At 44.9% G+C, this 21,078-nt stretch overlaps 1 protein-coding gene across 2 annotated transcripts in view; it reads right to left on the minus strand.

The window, feature by feature from the left end:
• The window catches only part of AGO4 (argonaute RISC component 4), a 105,661-nt gene that overhangs the window by 59,154 nt on the left and 25,429 nt on the right, over nucleotides 1-21,078 (minus strand). Inside the window, exons 2-7 of one of the 2 annotated variants that reach the window (XM_073562935.1) lie at nucleotides 17,999-18,167; nucleotides 17,769-17,889; nucleotides 11,815-11,996; nucleotides 11,560-11,696; nucleotides 3,268-3,414; nucleotides 3,099-3,186 (exon numbers count right to left, since the gene is read on the minus strand). In XM_073562935.1, coding sequence (XP_073419036.1) covers nucleotides 3,099-3,186; nucleotides 3,268-3,414; nucleotides 11,560-11,696; nucleotides 11,815-11,996; nucleotides 17,769-17,889; nucleotides 17,999-18,167 — 844 coding nt within the window. The remainder of the gene's footprint in view (nucleotides 1-3,098; nucleotides 3,187-3,267; nucleotides 3,415-11,559; nucleotides 11,697-11,814; nucleotides 11,997-17,768; nucleotides 17,890-17,998; nucleotides 18,168-21,078) is intronic. The other variant, XM_073562941.1, reaches the window with a different exon arrangement.

A 21,078-nucleotide genomic window follows, 5' to 3' on the forward strand; every position in this document is an offset into this window, starting at 1 on the left:
AGCAGGTTGGTGTAATGTATAATACACACAATACATACGGTACTCATTATAGATTACATTTTTACACAAACATTAAATATATGAATTTACACTGCATAACTGCTATACAGACTTGACTGAATTGTTTTTTGTAGCATATATTTGGGAGTAGTCAGCTGCCATTTGCCATTCCTTTTGTAGGTCACTTGATGTCATCCTGTGGTTGCCGAGTGACATTCGAATAAGAGGACGGTCATCCGGGTCAGTGGAAAGTCGTTTTCACCTTCTGCCGGTCTATAGCTTTGTTATCCCCAATGTCTGCTGCTTGACCTTGTTTTAATAGACTGCAGTCTAAGGATGGAGGCAACATGACGCCCACTGTATCCTTCAGCTAGTAAAGCTGGAATTGAGCCCTTCTTTTCCTCACTCAAGACATTTCTTTTCAACTCCTTTGGCATGGTTAAAAGTTATTTTTTCATTCCTATTACTTTTGGGATATTACTAGCACTTGTTTTGCCATCCACCTAGTCCTATTGCAAGAGGATTGTGAACACCACAGCAGGGTTTTTATACTTTTCTTCATTAAATATTAGGTTCAGGTGATCAACTCATCAGAAGCACATTAAGTAGAATGAGGTGTACTCTGGTTGCAATTCGACTGACACTGGAATGGAATGACTGTCAGGCATGTAGAGAAGCTGATTTTTATAAATCTGTGTTGTGGTCTCTTAATTTTTGCCAGAGCTGTATATAAGGTTTCTGGTTGTCCCATCTTCTTGCGTCGCCGCCCTCCTGCTTGCTTCATGGCTCCCCAGCATCGCACTCCTGTGCAGAAGTACATATATGCCCCTTTCCCAGCACCTGCGCACTGCAGTACTTTGCTCTGCCCTCAACAGGTCAGAGAAGTACACCTGTGCAGGAGCGCGATACCGGGGAGGCATGAAGCAAGCAGGAGGGTGGCGTTGCAAGAAAATGGGAGGTGCCAGACTTGTAACTGCAACACCCATCGGACCGGACCGCACCCCCGGGTGAGTATAATGAAACTTATTTTTCTTATCTTGCAGGTCGGACTGGGGGCTTATCTACAGCATTACAGTATGCTGTAGATAAGCCTGAAGGGCAGTGGCCGCATCTTATAGCGGCCAAACCTGGTGACAGGTTCGCTTTAATGAGTACAATATATATTCTATGATTTTAAAAAAATATATATATTTTTTTTTTACTTTTTACTTAGTCCCTCTATGGGACGAAGTCCTTCAACCCTTTAGCGCCACACAGAAAGTTAAGATGTGGTACAAGAAGCTGGCCGTGCACATTGCCATCTGTACAATGTACGGCACTTATATGCTATCACAATCTGCAGGCCAGACCGACACATGCCTTCAGTTCCTGGAGGTAGTGATCAAGGCCCGAATATTTGTTGTAACAGGGCAATGTTTCGCATGTGATGTCCCTCAAATTTAAAAGAAAAGAAGGTGGCAAAAAAGTGCTGAAAGTGTTCCAGAAGAGAGATAAGAAAGGACTCCACTTGAACAAGTGAAACCTTCCCGGACAAACCTGGCCCAAGTGGAAAAGAATGGTTCAAACTGTATCACACAACCATGGACTACTAAACTAATTTCTGACTTGCACAACTCACGTATGCCACCACATTATAAAACTAACATACCATGAAAATACTAGATCAATTCAAATTTAGGGTCACTTGTGAAGGGGTTTCCACTAGTAATAGGTCATTCGTGAACAATCCGGTACAAAGAGCCGGCTCCCTGCTGTGACCGATGGGAGCCGGCACCCCAGTGGGAGCCACTGAATTCTCTGAATGGCTCTCACTGAGCTTAAAATTCCAGGGTTCGGCGGATGTAACTACGCCCACCTGACCCAAACTCCGCCCATACATCAATTTAATTGACTGTCTGCACGTAGGCGGGGTTTTGGCCATGGGTGGGCGGCGTTTCGGCCACTTTCACGTCATTTTAAATGCGGGTTTACCTTTTCAGAGAGGAAGAGGACTTGAATTCTATAGCACCACCTGTTGGAAGCAGCAATCCTACAAGTCATTATCAACTCTAAGTCCTCTTCCTCTCTGAAGAGACAATTTGCATATTAAATTTCCCACAGAAGCATTGCACGAATAAACCTCCTTACATTGCCATACCAGAGCTGGTATGTCACTCTCCACAAAAGAGAACCATTACCCTTTAGACCTCAGTCTAGAGTCTCTCACCTAGCTAAATCAGTTCTCATACTTTGCACTGACAACGGGCAATACCCCAAAATACAGTGTCTGTAAATTGAGATTCTGATTTGGCTTTTATTCAAAGTCATTTTGCTTGTGGTTACAGAAAATAGAAGGGAATCCACGCCGGGTTTTTTCATTTACTTATAGCGCAGACGGCAGGTGAAAAATACCCTCATCAGCTGCTCTTGCTGTCACTATTAGCGGCAGCAGGCGTAGGCTGATGGGAGTAATAGACCTATCAGCCTCCGGCTGCTGTCATTGTAATCACTTGAATATAACACTCATCATTCTCCCCTGCTCACCGGCAGAGAAGGGGAAAATGATGAGAGCGGTCTTCAGCACCCGGCACCGGGGGAACAGAGCTTACTGTAGCGCTTCTTCCCTGGCACATCTCCGTGTGGTACTCATCCGACACATGGTTGCCACACGTGTGTTCTAAATATTAAACTCACGGACACTGTCATCACCAGTATCGAGGGAAAAAAAAAAAAAAAAAAAGGACATGTGAAACTGGCTTTAACGGCATAAAAATCAAGTTTGAAAAATGCTAAATTTTTGACATTTTCACACGAAAACGCAACTCATATTGAAGAAATTTTACCACCATCATGAAGTACAATATGTCATGAAAAAACAATCTTGGAATCACTGACACGTTGAAACGTTCCAGAGATGTAACCCCTCAAAAAGTGACAGTGGTCACAATTGTCAGAAAGGTGAAAACTGGCTGAAGGATAAGGGGTTAGGAACTTTAATCTCCATATTTCAACAACAAAAAGAAAAAATGTAAATTGTTTATGCTTTCAACACGGCTTGGTTATCATTGTCTATTCTGTTTTCAAGGCGTTTAATGGAAAATAGATATTAAAATGCTTACGTCTGATGACTTGCTGGTCTCCTGGTAACATTGCACACTCTGTATTTCCTCTTCATCTGACCACAATGTGTGACCTCCACCTTAAGACCTAAAGAGCAAGTATGGGAGATGAAATGTTGTCCCCAACATAGGAAAATAATAAAGGTGGGAAAAAAAGTTGGACAATAACCCCAGGAATGACCTCTTATCTCCTTGGTAAATTTCACTCGCTGGGAGTCTGTCAGAGGCTTGGTCTGTTCATTGATGTTCTGAACATCAAGGACTTCACACATGAACTCAATGACCGGCTGAGCACGATAAAAAGCAGTGGCAGAAACTGCAAAAGAAAAACACATACAAGATCCAGGTTAGACAACATTAATTATGCATGACATCTGACAAAATCCCTTAGAACAAAAGAGGACCTCTGACCAAGTCAAATTGGCCAATTTTACTCTTATTTTATTCCTGCTCTTCCCCCGAGCAAGGCTTTTTTTTTTTTTTTTTTTTTTATAAATTTAGTGCCACTATAAATGGTCGTTACAAGAGGGAGTGGCTCAGGATTTCCTGGGGGAATGTCTTTGGGCGGCTTGGCTTCACTTCTTTGTAGAAACTAAACATTTGCACTAAATAAAATGTGCCCACATCTTTGGAACCATATGGCAGAGAATGAAGGAAAAAACAAACAAAAAAAAAACAAACCACAAACTGAATACACAGGAAAGCAGCAGGAATAAAACAAGTGCACAAACTGGGTACTTTTAGCCTAGTAACAGGTTCTCGTTAAGGAGGTTTTCTTCAGTTTCACTGGATAGGGGATATCTTCCATATTGTTGGGGATGTAACCACTAAATTCACCACCGATCCTGAAAAAAGTATAATTAGAGCATTGGTCAATCATGTGAACGCCGCATCATTTACTTTTATTAGAACTGCTGAGTGCGGTGCTCTGCTGGTCTTTAGCACTCCCTTTGATCATGAATATAGAGGCAGTGTACAATATAGACCACCACTCCATTCACTCTGAGCTCTTCAGAGCCCCAGATTTAATGGATGAGGATCCCAACAGTCAGACCCTCAGAACGGGAAGATATGTCCTATCCAATGGACCACATTATTTCCTGCTAACTTTCAGAAATGTACTGAAAATGAAGCACAATACACAAGGGAAATGAGTGCCAATTTAGTATAGTAAGTAGTTAAAAAAATGACTTCGCTAAAAACTTGCATGTTCTAGGGGTTAGGCTAGGACTACACTGACATTTGGTCAAGCTTGACTCAATATTTGTGGGAGTTTCACAATCTAAGACTATGTTCCCATGTTGCACTTTTGCTGCGCTTTTTTCTGCAGGCAAAACCTGCTCTCTTGGCAGTAAAGAAGCTGCCTACAAAAATCAGGTTTTCAGGATCCCAAAGTTCAGCCTTGGTTCCATCTCAGAAGCATGAACACAGGTCACCAATGCAAAACATATTTGAAACCATTTTTTGGAAAAAAGGCAATTTGATCAAATTATTTAATGGGAAAAAAATTGTCTGAAAACAGTGACTAATATGAACAAAAAGTTCATACGAGTTCATAAAAATTTAAAAGTGAGGGGAGGTTAAGTGGTCTGGAATAGTTTACCTAAGACACTGGTAGAGCATTGAGTTTGTAGGACACTGTTTACTTTTACATCTTGGTCGGTCAATGTTTACTTTGTACAAATCACCAATTTAATTAAATTGTACTAATCCTAACTGCTATTCTCAGGTGAGGAGGCCAAGACATTAAGGTTTAAACTTGGGAAAAATCAAAAATAAATGGGTTTCACATGATGCTGTACATGCTCTTTTCACTTAAAATGAAGCAAAACCTGATACCTGAGGTTTTTTTTACGTACTCAATGTTTTCTATGGGTGGAAAACTGCTGCAAAACCGCTGAAATAAGTTGTGAAGGGTTAATACTAAAGTCAAAGCTGAAGTTTCGTTTTCTCCATTCTCTGAAGGTTTCGTTTCTCCATTTTTGTTGCTGTAAGATAAATTTTTGTAATTGGCATGGGCTGTCATGAAACCAGACTGTTCCCATCAGGTGCAAGATAAGGGAGGCGGGGGTGTAAAACTCTGAAGAATATGCCATTATACTACTTTCTATTTGGATACGGACATATATGTAGTTTCCGGTTTTCTTGCAATATTATTGGCTTACAAAGTGAAATGAAGTTATTGGTAGTTGAGAACTTTGAATAATTAAGCAAAATGTTATAAAAGAAGTGACTAAAATAAAGGGGCTTAGTGATCTGTCTCGATCCTCCCGTACAGAGACCCCCGTCTCTGTGTGGTCATTTGAGTTGCTAGCAACACTCTGGATTAATTTGGACATCACTGGCTCAACCGTGAAGGGTTAATTTAGCCCTCCCTAAATGGCTACCCCGACAAAGTGACATACTGCAGTTTTCAAAAATGCAAGTTTTCCAAATCAGTCAGGAAAAAAAAAAAAAAAAAGTGTGTGCATGAGCTTTCTGAAAGCTTGGACTTTTCTAGTAATGGAAAATGCAGCTTAAAATTTGCAGTAAAAACAAAAAAAAAAAAACTCAACAACAAAATAAAAAAAAAAAAAAAAAAAAAAAAAAAAAAAGTGTGAACATAGCATTTAAGGGAATCTGTCACCCCATTTTTTGCCTATCAGCTGCTGGCACCAACATCAGATGTTTATATACAAGCATTCTGTAATGCTGTAGATAAGCCCCCGATGTAACCTGAAGGATAAGAGAAAGAAGTTAGATTATACTCACCAGGGGAAGGGGGGGGGGGGGGGGGGGGTGTTGCGGTCCGGTCTTGGTCCGATGGGTGTTGCTTCTTTGCTGCCCGTCGTGGCTCTTGCGCTGGCGCACTACTCTGACCTGTTGAGCGCATAGCAGAATACTGCAGTGTGCAGGCGCCGGACCTCTCCCAGCGCCTGTGCACTGCAGGACTCTGCTCTGCCCTCAACAGGGCAGAGCAGTGCGCCTGTGCAGGAGCCACGACAGGCAGCAAAGAAGAGGGCGTCACCGTTAGAAGATGAGAGCCGCCGGACAGGATGGTGACACCCATCGTCCCGGACCGAACTCCAGGGTGAGTATAATCTAAAGGGCCCGTTACACATAGCGATATCGATAGTAATACCGCTGTAACGTCACTGGTTTTGTGACGTAGCAGCGATATTGCTAGCGATATCGCTACATGTGATATTTACCTCAGACTGGCTCCCCGCTGGTTATCGCTGACCGCGCGAGAACGTCCTGGGCCGTGGACGCGGGCGGGAGGACGTCGGGATCGCCTCGTCTGACAGGTAAGTAGCGACCCCCGACCGCTGCTATGTCAATGGTGAGATCTGCCTGTATAGCAGCTCACTAGCGACCACTTAGCGATGCACCAGCGATCCTGACCGGGTCATATCGTGGTCGGGATCGCTGGTGCATCGCTAAGTGTAACGGTACCCTAACTCTTTTTTCTTATCTTTCAGGTTACATCGGGGGCTTATCTACAGCATTACAGAATGCTGTAGATAAGCCCCTGATGTCGGTGCCAGCAGCTGATAGGCGAAAAACAGGGTGACAGATTCCCTTTAATTTTCTCCATAAAAAACACTGACCTGAATAGATAAATGCAATGAAAAGATGTTTTTTGTCAACATAAACCTCTAAAGAAATGATGATATCGACATCTTTAGAGGATTAATTTACTTTATTCCGTGAGATGTAGTCAGTGGCAATTCACTGCTTGTGAGGAGATCTATAAGATGACTGTTTTGTGGATAACATGTTATTAACACACTCACTTCTCTACAGAGAAATCTATGGAAGTGTCCTGTATAGTGGTTACAAAGTGCGTGAGGAAACCTGAGTATTACCAACTTTCAGCACTTTAGGAGCTTGATCAAATGTGGTTCATCACCAGAGAGTCTCGCTCACTAAGTAGTCCGAGTAGTGGATACTCTTCCTTCCCTCAGACAAATCTTGTGCAAGAGGAAGCAGCAGACCAACATTGTTCACAGATTGTTATGACACACAAGTCTTGAAGCCAATGTCACTTGAAGGAAAAATGTAGAGGATATTCCAGCTCCTGCTAGAAAAAATAAAATCACCATTTCTTAGAAAATATTTCAAGATGCACAAAGCGATGCGTTTTGAACGCTGTCCAAACGTGTCGCTTTGTGCACCATGTATTTTTTTGGAGGAATTTATTTTATATTTTCTAAAGAGACAAAGTGATATTTTAGCAGGAGCTGGAATATCCTCTATGTTTTTCCATTGCTAACACAATCGGTCAGATTGTCGTTCCGTGCATACTCTTATTACAAAAAAAATTGTTGTGCTGGCACCCTCTTTTCTATTGACTTTAAGGTGACGTGAACCCAGCCGCCAACATCGCTGGAACAGCGCCGAAGCAGGAGGTGAGCATGTAGGTTTTAGGAGGGGGATTATTACATTTAAAAAGTGGTTGTCCAGGTAATTGGACAACCCCTATGATCAGGTGGTCTAATTAGTTAAGCCCCCGTTACACACAGCGATATCGCTAGCAATATCGCTGTAAAGTCACCGATTTTGTGACGTTGCTACGATATTGCTAGCGATATCGCTGCATGTGATACTTACCTCCGACCGGCTCCCCCACTGGTTATCACTGATCGCGCGAGAAGCTCCTGGACCATTCCTCGTCGGCCACTTCCTGCGGCGCCGACGAGCGACGCGTGGAGCCGGGCGGGAGGACGCAGGATCGCCGCGTCTGACAGGTAAGTAGTGACCCCCGACCCCAGCGATGTCGCTGGTGAGATCTGCCTGTGTGGCAGCTCACTAGCGACCACCTAGCGATGCACCAGCGATCCTGACCGCGTCATATCGCTGGTCGGGATCGCTGGTGCATCGCTAGGTGTAACGGTACCCTAAGTTATGCCCCATGCCACATAACAGCCTACCATGTGAGAAAGGGGATTCAATTAGTCCCCTGTAAAAAGTAGGCTCAGATGAGAACCATCAGCACTTTCCAACATCATAAGTGTCGTACCTGGCTGAAAGCACAACCAGAATAGTGACCCTTCCAGGTTTATGCAACTTCACTGATGAACCCAGCATATAGATAAGGAAGAAAGCTGGAGTGGCTGAGGGAAATTACAGCATTCGTCATAATGAGGACAGATGAATACTGCAAGGAGTATATTGAAGGGAGGCCAGAGTGAAAAACTGCCAGATCAGGGTGCAATAGAGAGGGTGACCAAGGCTTCCTCACACTCTATATGGAGATCCCCGCTGTCATCTAATTCTTGACCACTTGTGCAAATGCCAAAAACAGACGAGATCATTCGAATATGCTTTATATTGTTGATGCATGTTGAGATTAATACCATGAACCCCTTAAGGCTCCATGAAGTACTATTACTTCATGGAGTGTAGGGCACTTTGGAGTAGGCTCAGAAGTAAAGCTTGCTCTAGACAGGCCAAAATGCCAGCTATATTTTATAACTGGCATCCGCACTTAGTGGCAAGAAACAGTGTTCTTCTTAAATGCTGCGTTCAGTTACTGACAGTGTCATTTAAGCGTCTCAATCAAGCCAGAATGACGTGTTCTCAGGGAGCCTATTGGTCTCTATGATAGCCAGGGGCCAGCTGAGTGCCCATCATGAGATCACTTGTGTTTTGCCCAGCCTGTGGCTAGGCGCATAGAAGAACGGCATTTTTACAAGTACAAGCAACCAGATGATCGCAGGTTCACACCTTCTAATGGGATCAAGAGACAAAAAAAAAAAAAAAATATATAATTCTTTAGGACAAACAAAATTATTAAGAATACTCCAGTTAGTAATCATACTGACATGGAGAATCATGTTTCAAAGTCATTTTTACCATTTAATGGACATCGTAGAAATAAAACCCAAAACAAAATGACAGAAATGCAATTCGCCATTTTTCTATATGGTAATCTGAATGTTTTAGTTAAAAACTACATGTTTTCCTGCACAAAATAAGCTCTCATTTGTTTAGGTCAGTGCAAAAATTTAAAAAAAAAAAAGTTACAGCAATTTAAAAAGGGAGAGGAAGTGATAAACACAAAAATGAAAATTGGCTGAGGAAGGGATTTACAGTGGGCATGTAAAATTTGAGCACCCATGGTCAAAATGACTTAGGCTGGTTTCACATTAGCGTTGAAACAACGCTGCGCACTGCGTCGGTAAGCCCCGCCCCGATCCGGCTCCCTGCCCGCCCCATCCGGGATCACCGCCTACTATCGCATTTGCACGCATGCGATCAGCGCACCCCATCTTTAGCATAGGGTGCGCAGATCATGCGCTGCCAGTGTGAAAGTAGCGTGCTGCGCGCCGAAATGCAGCATGTTGCATTTCGGCGCGCACGGCGCACCGTCAAAAGTGCGCAGCACGCTACTTTCACACTGGCAGCGCATGATCTGCGCACCCTATGCTAAAGATAGGGTGCGCCGATCGCATGCGTGCAAATGCGATAGTAGGCGGTGATCCCGGATGGGGCGGGGCTTACCGACGCAGTGCGCAGCGTTGTTTCAAAGCTAATGTGAAACCAGCCTTATTGGGAACATTTTAGCAAGTTGAAGATGAAATGATCTCTAAAAGGCCTAAAGTTAAAAGAGGACATTTCCTTTGTAGTTTAGGCAAAAAAAATATAGAATATGTTTTACATTTTAAAAAATACAAAAAGAAAAAATGGGCTGATACAGCTTCATAAAAACCCAGCAACTTATAACCTTGTGCTAAAACACTACAGCCACGTGTTCTTCTAAGCAGCTGCCTACCACTCTGATAATGAAAATGGTGGAGGCCTGCAAAGCAGGATAAGGCTATAAGATGATATCAAAGCATTTTCAAGTTGCCCTTTCCTCAGTTTGAAATGTAATTAAGAAATGGCAGCGAACAGGAACAGTGGAGCTCAAGATAAGGTCTTGAAGACCAAGCAAAATTTCAGTGAGAGCTGCTCGTATGACTGCTAGAGACAAATCAGAACCCTAGCTTGACAGAAAAAGATCTTCAGAAGGATTTAGCAGACTCTGGAGTAGTGGTACATTGTTCTACTGTTCATAGACACCTGCATAAATATGGCCTTCATGAAGGAGTCATCAGAAGAAAACTTCTCCAGTGTCCTCACCATAAAATTCAGAGTCGGATGTATGCAAAAGAACATCTAAGGCTAGTTTCACATTAGCGTTTCACAGACCTGCATCGGTCTGCGCACGGCCGCCGCTAAGCTCCGCCACTGCCGCACCTCCTCCTGTTAGTTCCGCCTATGGGCGCATGACGCTGCATGTGACCTGCACACCCAATCTTTAGCATTGGGTACGCAGGCATGCGTTTTCCAGCTCATACGTCCTTTTGACGGTGCGCCGACCTGCACCAAACGCAATGTGTTGCATGCGCCGGAAAACGCATACATGCGCACTGCCTGCGTACCCAATGCTAAAGATAGGGTGCGCAGGTCGCATGCAGCATCATGCGCCCATAGGTGGAACAGGAGGAGGCGTGGCAGGGGTGGAGCTTAGCGGCGGCCGTGTGCAGACCGCTGCAGGTCTGTGAAACGCTAGTGTGAAACTAGTCTAAACAAACCGGATGCATTTTGGAAACAAGTCCTCTGGACCGATGAACTGCAGCCTTGCAGCGCTGGGGTCCTGGGTTCAAATCCCACCAAGGACAACATCTGCAAGGAGCTTGTATGTTCTCCCAGTGTTTGCGTGGGTTTCCTCCCACATTCCAAAGACATATTGATAAGGAATTTAGATTGTGAGCCCCATCGGGGACAGCGATGATAATGTATGTAAAGCGCTGCGGAATATGTTAGCGTTATATAAAAATAAAGATTATTATTAACTCTTTGGCCACAATCAAAGTGATGTGTGGGAAAAAAAAGGACAATCTCAGGAAAAGACCATCTTGCAAACCATTAAGCACGAAGATTGATAGTGTCAATTAACTAGTTAACAGCCGCTGTTACGGTACGTCAGCTGTGTATATCAGCTGACATGTACCCGGAAAAGTGCGGGCTCAGTGCCGGAGCCTGTTCCAAACTGAAGGAATCCAACATTGGCGTACTATTACGACCAATGTCGGAAAGTGGTTAAAAGATGAGAATATTGCTTTTTTGTTTGCCTAAAATACAAAGGAAACGTGTCATATTTAACTTTAGCGGTTTTGGAGATTTAATCTTCAACTTGCTTAACTGTCCACAATAAACAGTCATTTTGACCAGGGTTGCCCAAACTTGTACATGCCCCTGTATATAAATCCTAAAAAGCTTTTGTGACACATGGGTAGCTTCTGTAAGATGCACTGGACTTAACTGCTCAGGGAGAGTACGGTTTATATTTTCTTTATTGCCGGGCTTTTAATTTAGATTTCAAAATAATAGCTATATTATAGGGCTATTCCTTGGCTGATTTTGATAAATGCTGCCAACACCATCAAACATCCATTATCAAAAATAAAGTATAAGAACTTAGCTTACTCACCGTCAATATTGAGCATCATGTTCCACATTGCGGGACGCACAGACTGGTGAAACCCAAACCAAACTTCACGACCCCCACCCAGTGGATGATAGTAACCTTCAGGGGGTGAAAAGAATGAACGTCCAACAGGGGTATACCTGCAATAATAAACTTTATTTATTTAAAGGGAAAAAAAAAAAAAAAGTAGCAACAACCAACAACATTGGACAAAACAGTCAGCCAGGGCATAATAGTCATAGTCAATGCTCAAAATACCTCATAGATGGCAAATGACGTGTGATCACATCAAGAGCTTGCACAGAGTCTTCAGGAACCTCACTCAGATGTCCAGACAATGCTTCCAAGAGAAGCTGCAGGCTCACAACTGAAACCCACTGAATTGTCACTTTAAAAGTCTGGTCTTTCCCCTCCCCTGGAAGGGTCACTTCAAGATCAACCTGCAGAAAGTAAAGAGGGCTGTGAAGCACCAATTGTCACACACACATCCATAGCTAGCAGCACGATTAAATAACTAAACTGTCATTACGGTCTAGCTAGATGGGAAAACAGCATAAACCATTGGAATTTTAGTGAAGTATTTGCTATAAAACTATTCAGTAATAATTTCTTTTTAAGTCAAATAAATAATAAATCACGGATGTGTAAAAGGGGAATGTGTCACCAGGTTTTTGCCACGTCGTCAGAGAGTGGCATATTATAGGGACATAAAACATGATTCCAGTGATGCGTCAGTTACTGGGCTTCTTTATCAGCTGTGAGAATCATGTGGGAATAGTGGATGAGGGCAGGTATATCTCGCCCAGATACCTTTCCTATGTGGCCTAGTCTGGTCAGTATCGCACCTGGTTACTAATGAATAATGGGAGGCGGATATAAAAGGATGCCAGGTGGTTGTGTGAGTGTCTCAGCCTGGAAACACAGAGAGCCTGTCTGTGTGAGAGACACATGTGAGTGAAAGCAGTGCCCACTGCAACTGTGGTTTGGCTGGACGGGAGAAGCTCGCCAGTTGGTAGTTAGGCTGTACCTTGTTTAGTTAGTGCCAGACAGGCAAGGATTTGTTTTATGTTTTTTTCTTTATGCATTGCTTTCACCTTTAATAAACCTGACCAAGGGTCAGTTACACCCGGACCCCGGCTGTGCACCTGAGTTTCATGCTGAACGCACGCGACCTTTGACCCCAGCAAAAAGCGATCCCAGAGTGTTTTATCACATTGTGGTGGAGAACGCGGGCATCACGTTGGAAACATGAGTATGGAGGACGTGGTGAAAGCGCTGGTACAGTCCACCACCATCCAGCAAGAAGCTATTCGGGTGATGATGGCCCAGCTGAAGGAGTTGGTGGACATGACAGCTACCGATCGTTCGCTTCTCCAGCATACCTGACCACGTTTGAACGGACGGCGGTGCGAGAAAAATGGCCGAAGGCACGATGGGCCGGCCTGATTGCCCCGTTTCTTTCAGGTGAGGCCCAAAAGGCTTATTATGACTTAGAGCCTGAAGCCGCGCAGGACTTTGACAAACTGAAAGCCGAGATCTTGGCCCGGCTGGGAGTGACAACCGATGTCCGTGCACAGAGAGTGCATCAATGGACTTATCAGCCGGATAAACCACCGCGGTCACAGATGTTCGACCTGATCCACGTGACGAAGAAGTGGCTACAACCCGAGGTGTTGACAGCGCCAGAGATAATCCAGAGAGTCGTCATGTACAAGTACCTGAGAGCTCTACCGCCAGCCCTGAGGAAGTGGGTAAGCGATGGAAATCCTACGACGGCAGATCAACTGGTGGATCTGGTTGAACGTTACTCCGTGGCGGAAGGACTCCGAGACGACGCTACCCCACCTCGTTCTTAATCATCTCCACGTGGAACCGGTAAGACTGTTCCAGGGCGTAGGGGAGAAGGAAAGATCCCTAAGACAGTGGGGGAGGAAAATGGGACTGCCCGCACTGCGAGGCAGAGAGTAACGAACTATGGTCTAAGCAAGGGGCCCGTTAGGTGTTTCCGCTGCCAAGAGATGGGACACATTGTTGCGAACTGTCCGCTCACTACTGAACCCATGCAGTACGACGTCACACACTCTAAAAACCGCATGTCTATGGTTGCACGGGTAGTGAGTGTGAATGCTGGTCAAAAGGATGTGGAAAAACACTTGTGTGATTTAACTGTTGATGGAAAAAATGTGGTGGCATTGTTAGACTCGGGAAGTGTGGTGACTCTGGTGAAGGCCAGTCTGGTGTCAGCCCCGACTGGACCATCAGACAAATTTTCTGTAATGTGTGTGCATGGAGACACCTGTTCGTACCTCACCACGGTCATATGCATTACTACTTCCTATGGGTCTGTGCAACATAAAGTGGGACTTATCATGCAATAACGCCGGGACGTTATCCTGGGCCGGGATTTTCCCCACTTCTGGCAATTGTGGGAGAATCAGTTGATACCCCAGGGTAATAGTGTACATGATTCTTCTCCCGGGGAACCCCTGGAAGAGGTCTCCCCGGAAGACTCGGGGGGAAGAGTCTGCTGGAAATGACCTGCAGTTCCCGTTTTCAGTCATGGCGGGTGATACGGAGGAGACCAGGGAAGAGGAGGAGGCCGACAGCCGTCCACCTCCCCGTTTGCCGGATTTGGAAGTTCAGAAAGATGACTTCCAAAGTGAGCAAATAAAGGATCCTACCCTCTTTCAGGCTAGGACAAATGTAAAAGTGATAAATGGGGTACCCGTAGAACCTGGCTCTAGGCTGGCCTATCCTTACATGGTTCTGGAGAATGATTTACTATATCAGATAGAGAAAAGGGGGAAGACACGGTGCAACTATTAGTCGTGCCCAAACCCTACCGGCGGCAGGTGCTGGACCTGGCCCACGGACATGTAATGGGAGGTCACCTGGGTGTCCAGAAAACCACCGAAAGGATATTACACTGTTTTGTTTGGTCAGGCATGCATCACGATATTTGTGTATATTGTGAGTCTTGTCCTGACTGCCAAGCCTCGGCGCCTAAGCCCCGGTTCTGTAGCCCTTTGGTACCCCTACCTATTATTGAAGTCCCGTTTGAGAGGATTGGGATGGATTTAGTTGGGCCCCTTCCACGGTCTGCACGTGGACACCAACATATCCTGGTCATCTTGGATTATGCCACTCGTTACCCGGAGGCCATCCCTTTGCGTAACACGGCCACCAAGACGATTGCCAAGGAACTGGTGGATGTGTTTAGTCGGGTCGGTATACCAAAACAGATACTCACCGACCAGGGGACCCCCTTTATGTCCAGGGTAATGAAGGAGCTCTGCCGGTTGTTACAAATCGAACTGTTACGCACATCCGTGTATCACCCTCAAACAGACGGGTTGGTCGAACGGTTCAATAAAACTCTGAAGCAGATGCTGAGAAAGGTGATAGACAAGGATGGGAAGAACTGGGACTATTTACTTCCGTATTTGCTTTTTGCCATCAGAGAAGTACCCCAGTCTTCCACGGGATTCTCGCCTTTCGAGTTATTGTACGCCCGACGTCCTCGCGGACTGTTAGACATTGCAAAAGAAACCTGGGAGGGTCAGGTCACTCTGTTTAAAACGGTGATAGATCACGTCACACAAATGCAGGGCCGTATTGCGGCTGTAATGCCTATCATCAAAGAACACGAGGCAGGCTCAAGGAGCCCAAAAAAGAATCTATGATAGGGGCGCCAAGATCCGTACGTTTGCACCCGGAGATAGGGTGTTGATCCTGGTCCCCACGGTGGACAGTAAGTTCCTGGCAAAGTGGCAGGGCCCCTTTGAGATTAAGGAAAGAGTTGGTGAAGTAAACTACAAAGTATACCAGGCAGGTAAACGTAAACCTGAACAGATTTATCATGTAAATCTGATAAAACCCTGGAAAGATCGGTCTGCCTTGTCAGCGGAGCTGGCCCGTCACGTCTGCTCGCATACCGTACCGAGGTACGGGTTGCAGAGACTCTCTCGGAGCGGCAAAAGACTGAGGTCAGGCAGTTTCTACTTCACAACCAAAAGTTTCTCATAAAAACCCGGGCAGACTACGCTAATGAAACATGACATCGTAACGGAACCTGGTGTCACAGTTCATGTAAAACCCTACCGAATCCCGGAAGCGCGCCGTGAAGCCGTTTCCCGAGAAGTGAAGGCAATGTTAGAGTTAGGAGTCATTGAGAAATCGCACAGTGCTTGGTCCAGCCCGATTGTGCTAATTCCTAAACCGGACGGCACCATCTGGTTCTGCAATGACTTCAGGAAACTGAAGGCGGTCTCAAAATTTGATGCCTACCCTATATGCCCCGGGTCGACGAGTTAATAGATCGGTTAGGTAAAGCCCGGTATATTACGACCCTAGATCTAACAAAGGGGTATTGGCAGATCCCTCTGGCTGAGGCTGCCAGAGAAAAGACGGCATTTGCTACGCCGGAAGGTTTATTTCAGTATGTGTATATGCCGTTTGGACTGCACGGGGCACCGGCGACCTTCCAGAGACTGATGGATCGAGTCCTGAGGCCACATAGGCTGTACGCTTCGGCCTATTTGGATTACATTGTCATTTACAGCTTGGACTGGGAGACTCATCTCCAGAAAGTACAAGCTGTGATTGACGACCTGTGGGAGGCAGGTCTAACCGCGAACCCCAAGAAATGTCACATCAGGCTAGAAGAAGCCCGGTATTTGGGGTATGTAATTGGGAGGGGTATTGTTAAACCCCAGCTCGATAAGATTCAGGCGGTTCAGGACTGGCCGCAACCTGTAAACAAGAAGCAGGTACAAGCCTTTCTGGGGATCGCCGGCTATTATCGCCGGTTCATACCCAATTTTGCAGCCATCGCTACCCCCCGACTGATCTTACAAAAGGGAAAGACTCCGTCATGATTAAATGGAGTTTAGCGGCGGAAGAAGCCTTCCATAGCCTAAAACGGGCACTTTGCTCTCAACCAGTACTGGTGACTCCGGACTTCTGCAGCGAGTTTGTGGTACAAACGGATGCCTCTGATACCGGTATCGGGGCCGTACTGTCACAAGTGAGGGACGGAGTGGAACACCCAGTCCTCTATCTCAGCAGGAAGCTGAACAAACATGAGCAAAAGTATGCAGTCATAGAAAAAGAGTGCCTAGCCATTAAGTGGGCTCTAGAGGCCCTCAAATATTACCTGGTGGGCCGAAAGTTCAGGCTGATCAATGACCATGCCCCTCTCAAGTGGATGCACTTGCACAAGGAACGGAATAGCCGGGTGACCCGGTGGTTCCTTGCCCTGCAGGCCTACACTTTTACGGTGGAGCACCGCCCAGGGGTACAGATGGGGAATGCAGATGCCCTGTCCCGAGTGCACTGTTTGGCGGGTGTCATTGCTCGACCGGAGTGGTCTGAGCAGAGGGGGGGGGGGGGGATATGTGAGAATCATGTGGGAATAGTGGATGAGGGCAGGTATATCTCGCCCAGATACCTTTCCTATGTGGCCTAGTCTGGTCAGTATCGCATCTGGTTACTAATGAATAATGGGAGGCGGATATAAAAGGATGCCAGGTGGTTGTGAGAGTCTCTCAGCCTGGGAACACAGACAGCCTGTCTGTGTGAGAGACACATGTGAGTGAAAGCAGTGCCCACTGCAACTGTGGTTTGGCTGGACGGGAGAAGCCCGCCAGTTGGTAGTTAGGTTGTACCTTGTTTAGTTAGTGCCGGACAGGCAAGGATTTGTTTTATGTTTTTTCCTTTATGCATTGCTTTCACCTTTAATAAACCTGACCCAGTGTCAGTTACACCCGGACCCCGGCTGTGCGCCCAAGTTTCATGCTGAACGCACGTGACCTTAGACCCCAGCAAAAGGCGATCCCGGAGTGTTTTATCACACAGCAAAAGATCACCAATAGAGGACAAGCAAAGCTTGTGGCCGTTCTATTTATGAGCTCTGTATAACCCCACCACTAATTGGCAGCTTTCTGTATACACAGTGAATACGCAGAAAGTGGTCAGTCAGTGGTGTGGGATGGGTTATGAAGGCTCTGTATTCAGAGAACTAGTAGATCTGCAGAAGATAAGAGTGATTTTATCAAAATTACAGCAAACAGCTCCATAAGTGATCCACTGATGGAATCATTCTTTGTGCCTACATTATGCTGCTCTGAAATGAGACAGCAAAAACCTAATGACAAACTCTCTCTTTTTTTTTTTTTAATAAAAGACATATACATATATTTATCATTTCTCACCCTGTCTCTCCCAATTGGCAGTGGATGTGCAGTATACATATTCCTTTTTCCATCATATCCTGGCTGACGGTCTCCAAATATCTGCATCTTGAAGTGACGCACCATTGTATCCACCACCTCCCTATATGTGGGCAGGAAATGTTAGCAATAGCTAGAGAGGAAGAGAGGGAAAGAAGAAAAAAAAAAAAAAAAAACAGAACCCACACAATTATAATTCTCAACATATTTACCTGTTTACTCTTCTGGGTCTTTTCTCTGGTTTAATGTCCACATCGTAATGGTACACATCAATTTTTGGTATTTGCACCTGGAAATGGTTAGCCAGGAGCCTAATTGGCTTTCCAAGAGTTCCCAAACCAGGACGCCGCGGAGGTTGGAAGAGGTTGGTCGGTGGAGGACCTTGGGATTAAAAAAGTTAAAGCTCAATTAAGATATCAGCTATTAGTGAAAATTAGCATAAGACTATTTTATAACGTAAAGTTGTCAGACAAAGATACATATGCGGTAAATTCTTTATGAAAGTGAAACAAAGTTGTCAGAAGGAAAAACACTAAAGAGGTTGTTAAATCTTTTTAGGTAAGAAAAATTGGAAGATGTTTGCAAAAAAACAAGCCATTTTTGTAATTTACTCCCTATTTACACACACACACACACACACACACACACACACACACACACACACACACACACTTCTATAGTTGACAGTTTATTCCCTAGGTTACTAGCTACCTTTGCAGTCTATCAGTAACGGCAGATTTTCTTGAAAAGGAGTGCAGTGCTTACAAACTCTTTGCTAAAGAACTAAAAAAAAGGAGCTACTCTGAAGATGGCTGGATCACTGGATGTGGCCAGCTTTTGTGCCCCTCAGCTCCTGCAATGCTGCAGACACAATAGGCTTCTCTGCTTGCAGCATTGGAAAGCACAGAGTTTGGGCCAGCAGCACAGCAATGCTCCCCCCGCCTTCAGTAGTCAAGCGTATCGCTTCTGAAGAAAAAAGATGAAACAAACCCTTTAAAGAGGTTGTGTGGGTCTTGTATAAAACTAGGAAGGGGCTGTAGAACACTGAATCCTAACAGTGTATTATACACATTGTTAGAAATCTGCTCTGTTTCACACCAAAGCAGTCGCCACATGATCACTCATATGCAATTTTCCTTCTTGAGCTTCTCTAAATGATCTGAATTGAGAGAAGGCTATTTGCAATGTTTTTTTTTCTCAAATTGCCAAATGAATTGGGGCAATTAGAAACCAAAAAGAGTAAAATGTGGACAAAACCCACTAGAGCTATGGCTGAACCGTCTACATTTATACTCGGAGCTTAAACTTAATCTGTTGGAGTAAAGCTGGCCATGGACATGGGGATAGCTGTCAGCAGACTGGTCATCAGAGTCAAAAGTTCATGTGTATGAGTGAGTCAGGAGAGCGCAGCTATCCAACATTCACTACACTAAAAAGAGGTGAACATTCCCATGTATACATTGTGACCAATGTTCACACATTACAAGGAGTGTACTTTACACAGTCATCCACATCTGGCAAAAGGTTTTCACACAACTGTATTGTGCTACATCTAATTGCAGTCACCGATGTGTGGGAAAATCTAAATTGACATATCCGTGATCACACGTCCCAACATTAGTCCAATATCTGATGCAAGAGGATCATTCTGCCAATAATGGCACATTTTACCATAGCACAACAATCTGTTATGTTGTGTGCACACACTGCGGATTCTGCTGTGGTACCGCAGCGGATTTGTCCCTGCGTTGTACAGAACCTTCATCTTCAATGGAAAATTTTTCCGCACGGATTTGCTGTCGTTTTAAATCCGCAGCATGTCTCTGCTTTGTGCAGAATCCACAGCGGCTTGACACCTGCTCCATTACCAGGTGTCAAAATGCAGGGGGAAAACCGCAGGCTAATCCGCACTAAATCCGCAGTTAAAACGCAGGTCATTTGACCTACGGATTTCGCCAAATCTGCAGGTAAAAATCTGCATCGTGTGCACACACCCTTACAACTATACTAGCAGCGCTTAGAACAGATTCCCACAACAAGGAGAACTGGCTGCAACGACCCAAAGAAATAGGGGTTTGGATCCCTACATTACTAACTATGGAGCCATTAGGACTCGCGAGTCATTTCATTGCTAATGTTTGTATTTTTTAAGCTTGTATATATTATTGCGTCTGTCTGCAAAAGTCCCCCCCCCTCCAAGATATATATAATATTCATCATGTAAACTAGGGGGCAGGTCATTCATACTGATGAATAGCTAATCAGAGCACCACATGAAGACCCCCCACAGCCCGCCCTGGAGTACAAGAATGAATGTCTAACTCAAAACTGAAAGAAAAAAAAAAAAAAAAAAAAAAAATTAAACAGCCACAAGATGGATTTCATCAACCCAGGTATCATTGTAACCAGTATAGCGGGACCGACCTGACACTGACTATAATAGGTTACTGTGCACAACCCTGCTGACAGGTTCCCTTTAAAACTACCAACAATCTTCCAACAAGCCTCCTCTGCTGTGCTATGTTACAGCAGCCTCCACTTCACACACTCCTCGTCCTGGCAACAGACATGGTAGAGGAGTGGGCTCTCTTTCTTCAAACTGTACCTTTTTAACCCAATCCCATCTCTTCCCTCCCTTATCCACCCCTTTCTTGATGTCCACATCTACTCTCCCTGCAACCTCCAAGTGACTGTCATATACCGTCCTCTAGGCCCAACCACTGCCTTTATTGACCAGTTCTCCATCTGGCTTCTTCACTTGATCTGCTGACATTCCCAACAACATCATGGGTGACTTCAACATCCCCATTGATACCCACCAGTCGGTAGCCTACAAACTCCCGTCGCTCACTTCATCTTTTGGACTTACTCAGTGGTCCTTCTCAGCTACCCACACAGATGGGACATACAATGTGTGCAGAATTATTAGGCAAATGAGCATTTTGATCACGTCATCCTTTTTATACATGTTGTCCTACTCCAAGCTGTATAGGCTTGAAAGCCAACTGCCAATTATGTAAATCAGGTGATATGCATCTATGTAATGAGGAGGGGTGTGGTCTAATGACATCAACACCCTATATAAGGTGTGCTTAATTATTAGTCAACTTCCTTTCCTTGGCAAAATGGGTCAGAAGAGAGATTTGACGGACTCTGAAAAGTCAAAAATTGTGAGATGTCTTGCAGAGGGATGCAGCAGTCTTTAAATTTCCAAACTTTTCAAGCGTGATCACCGAACAATCAAGCGTTTCAAACCAAATATCCAACAGTGTCACAAGAAGCGTGTTGATAA

This window comes from Dendrobates tinctorius, unplaced genomic scaffold (genome assembly GCF_039654945.1).
Source record: "Dendrobates tinctorius isolate UK_male_01 unplaced genomic scaffold, ASM3965494v1 ptg000015l, whole genome shotgun sequence".
Taxonomy (NCBI): Eukaryota; Metazoa; Chordata; class Amphibia; order Anura; family Dendrobatidae; genus Dendrobates; species Dendrobates tinctorius.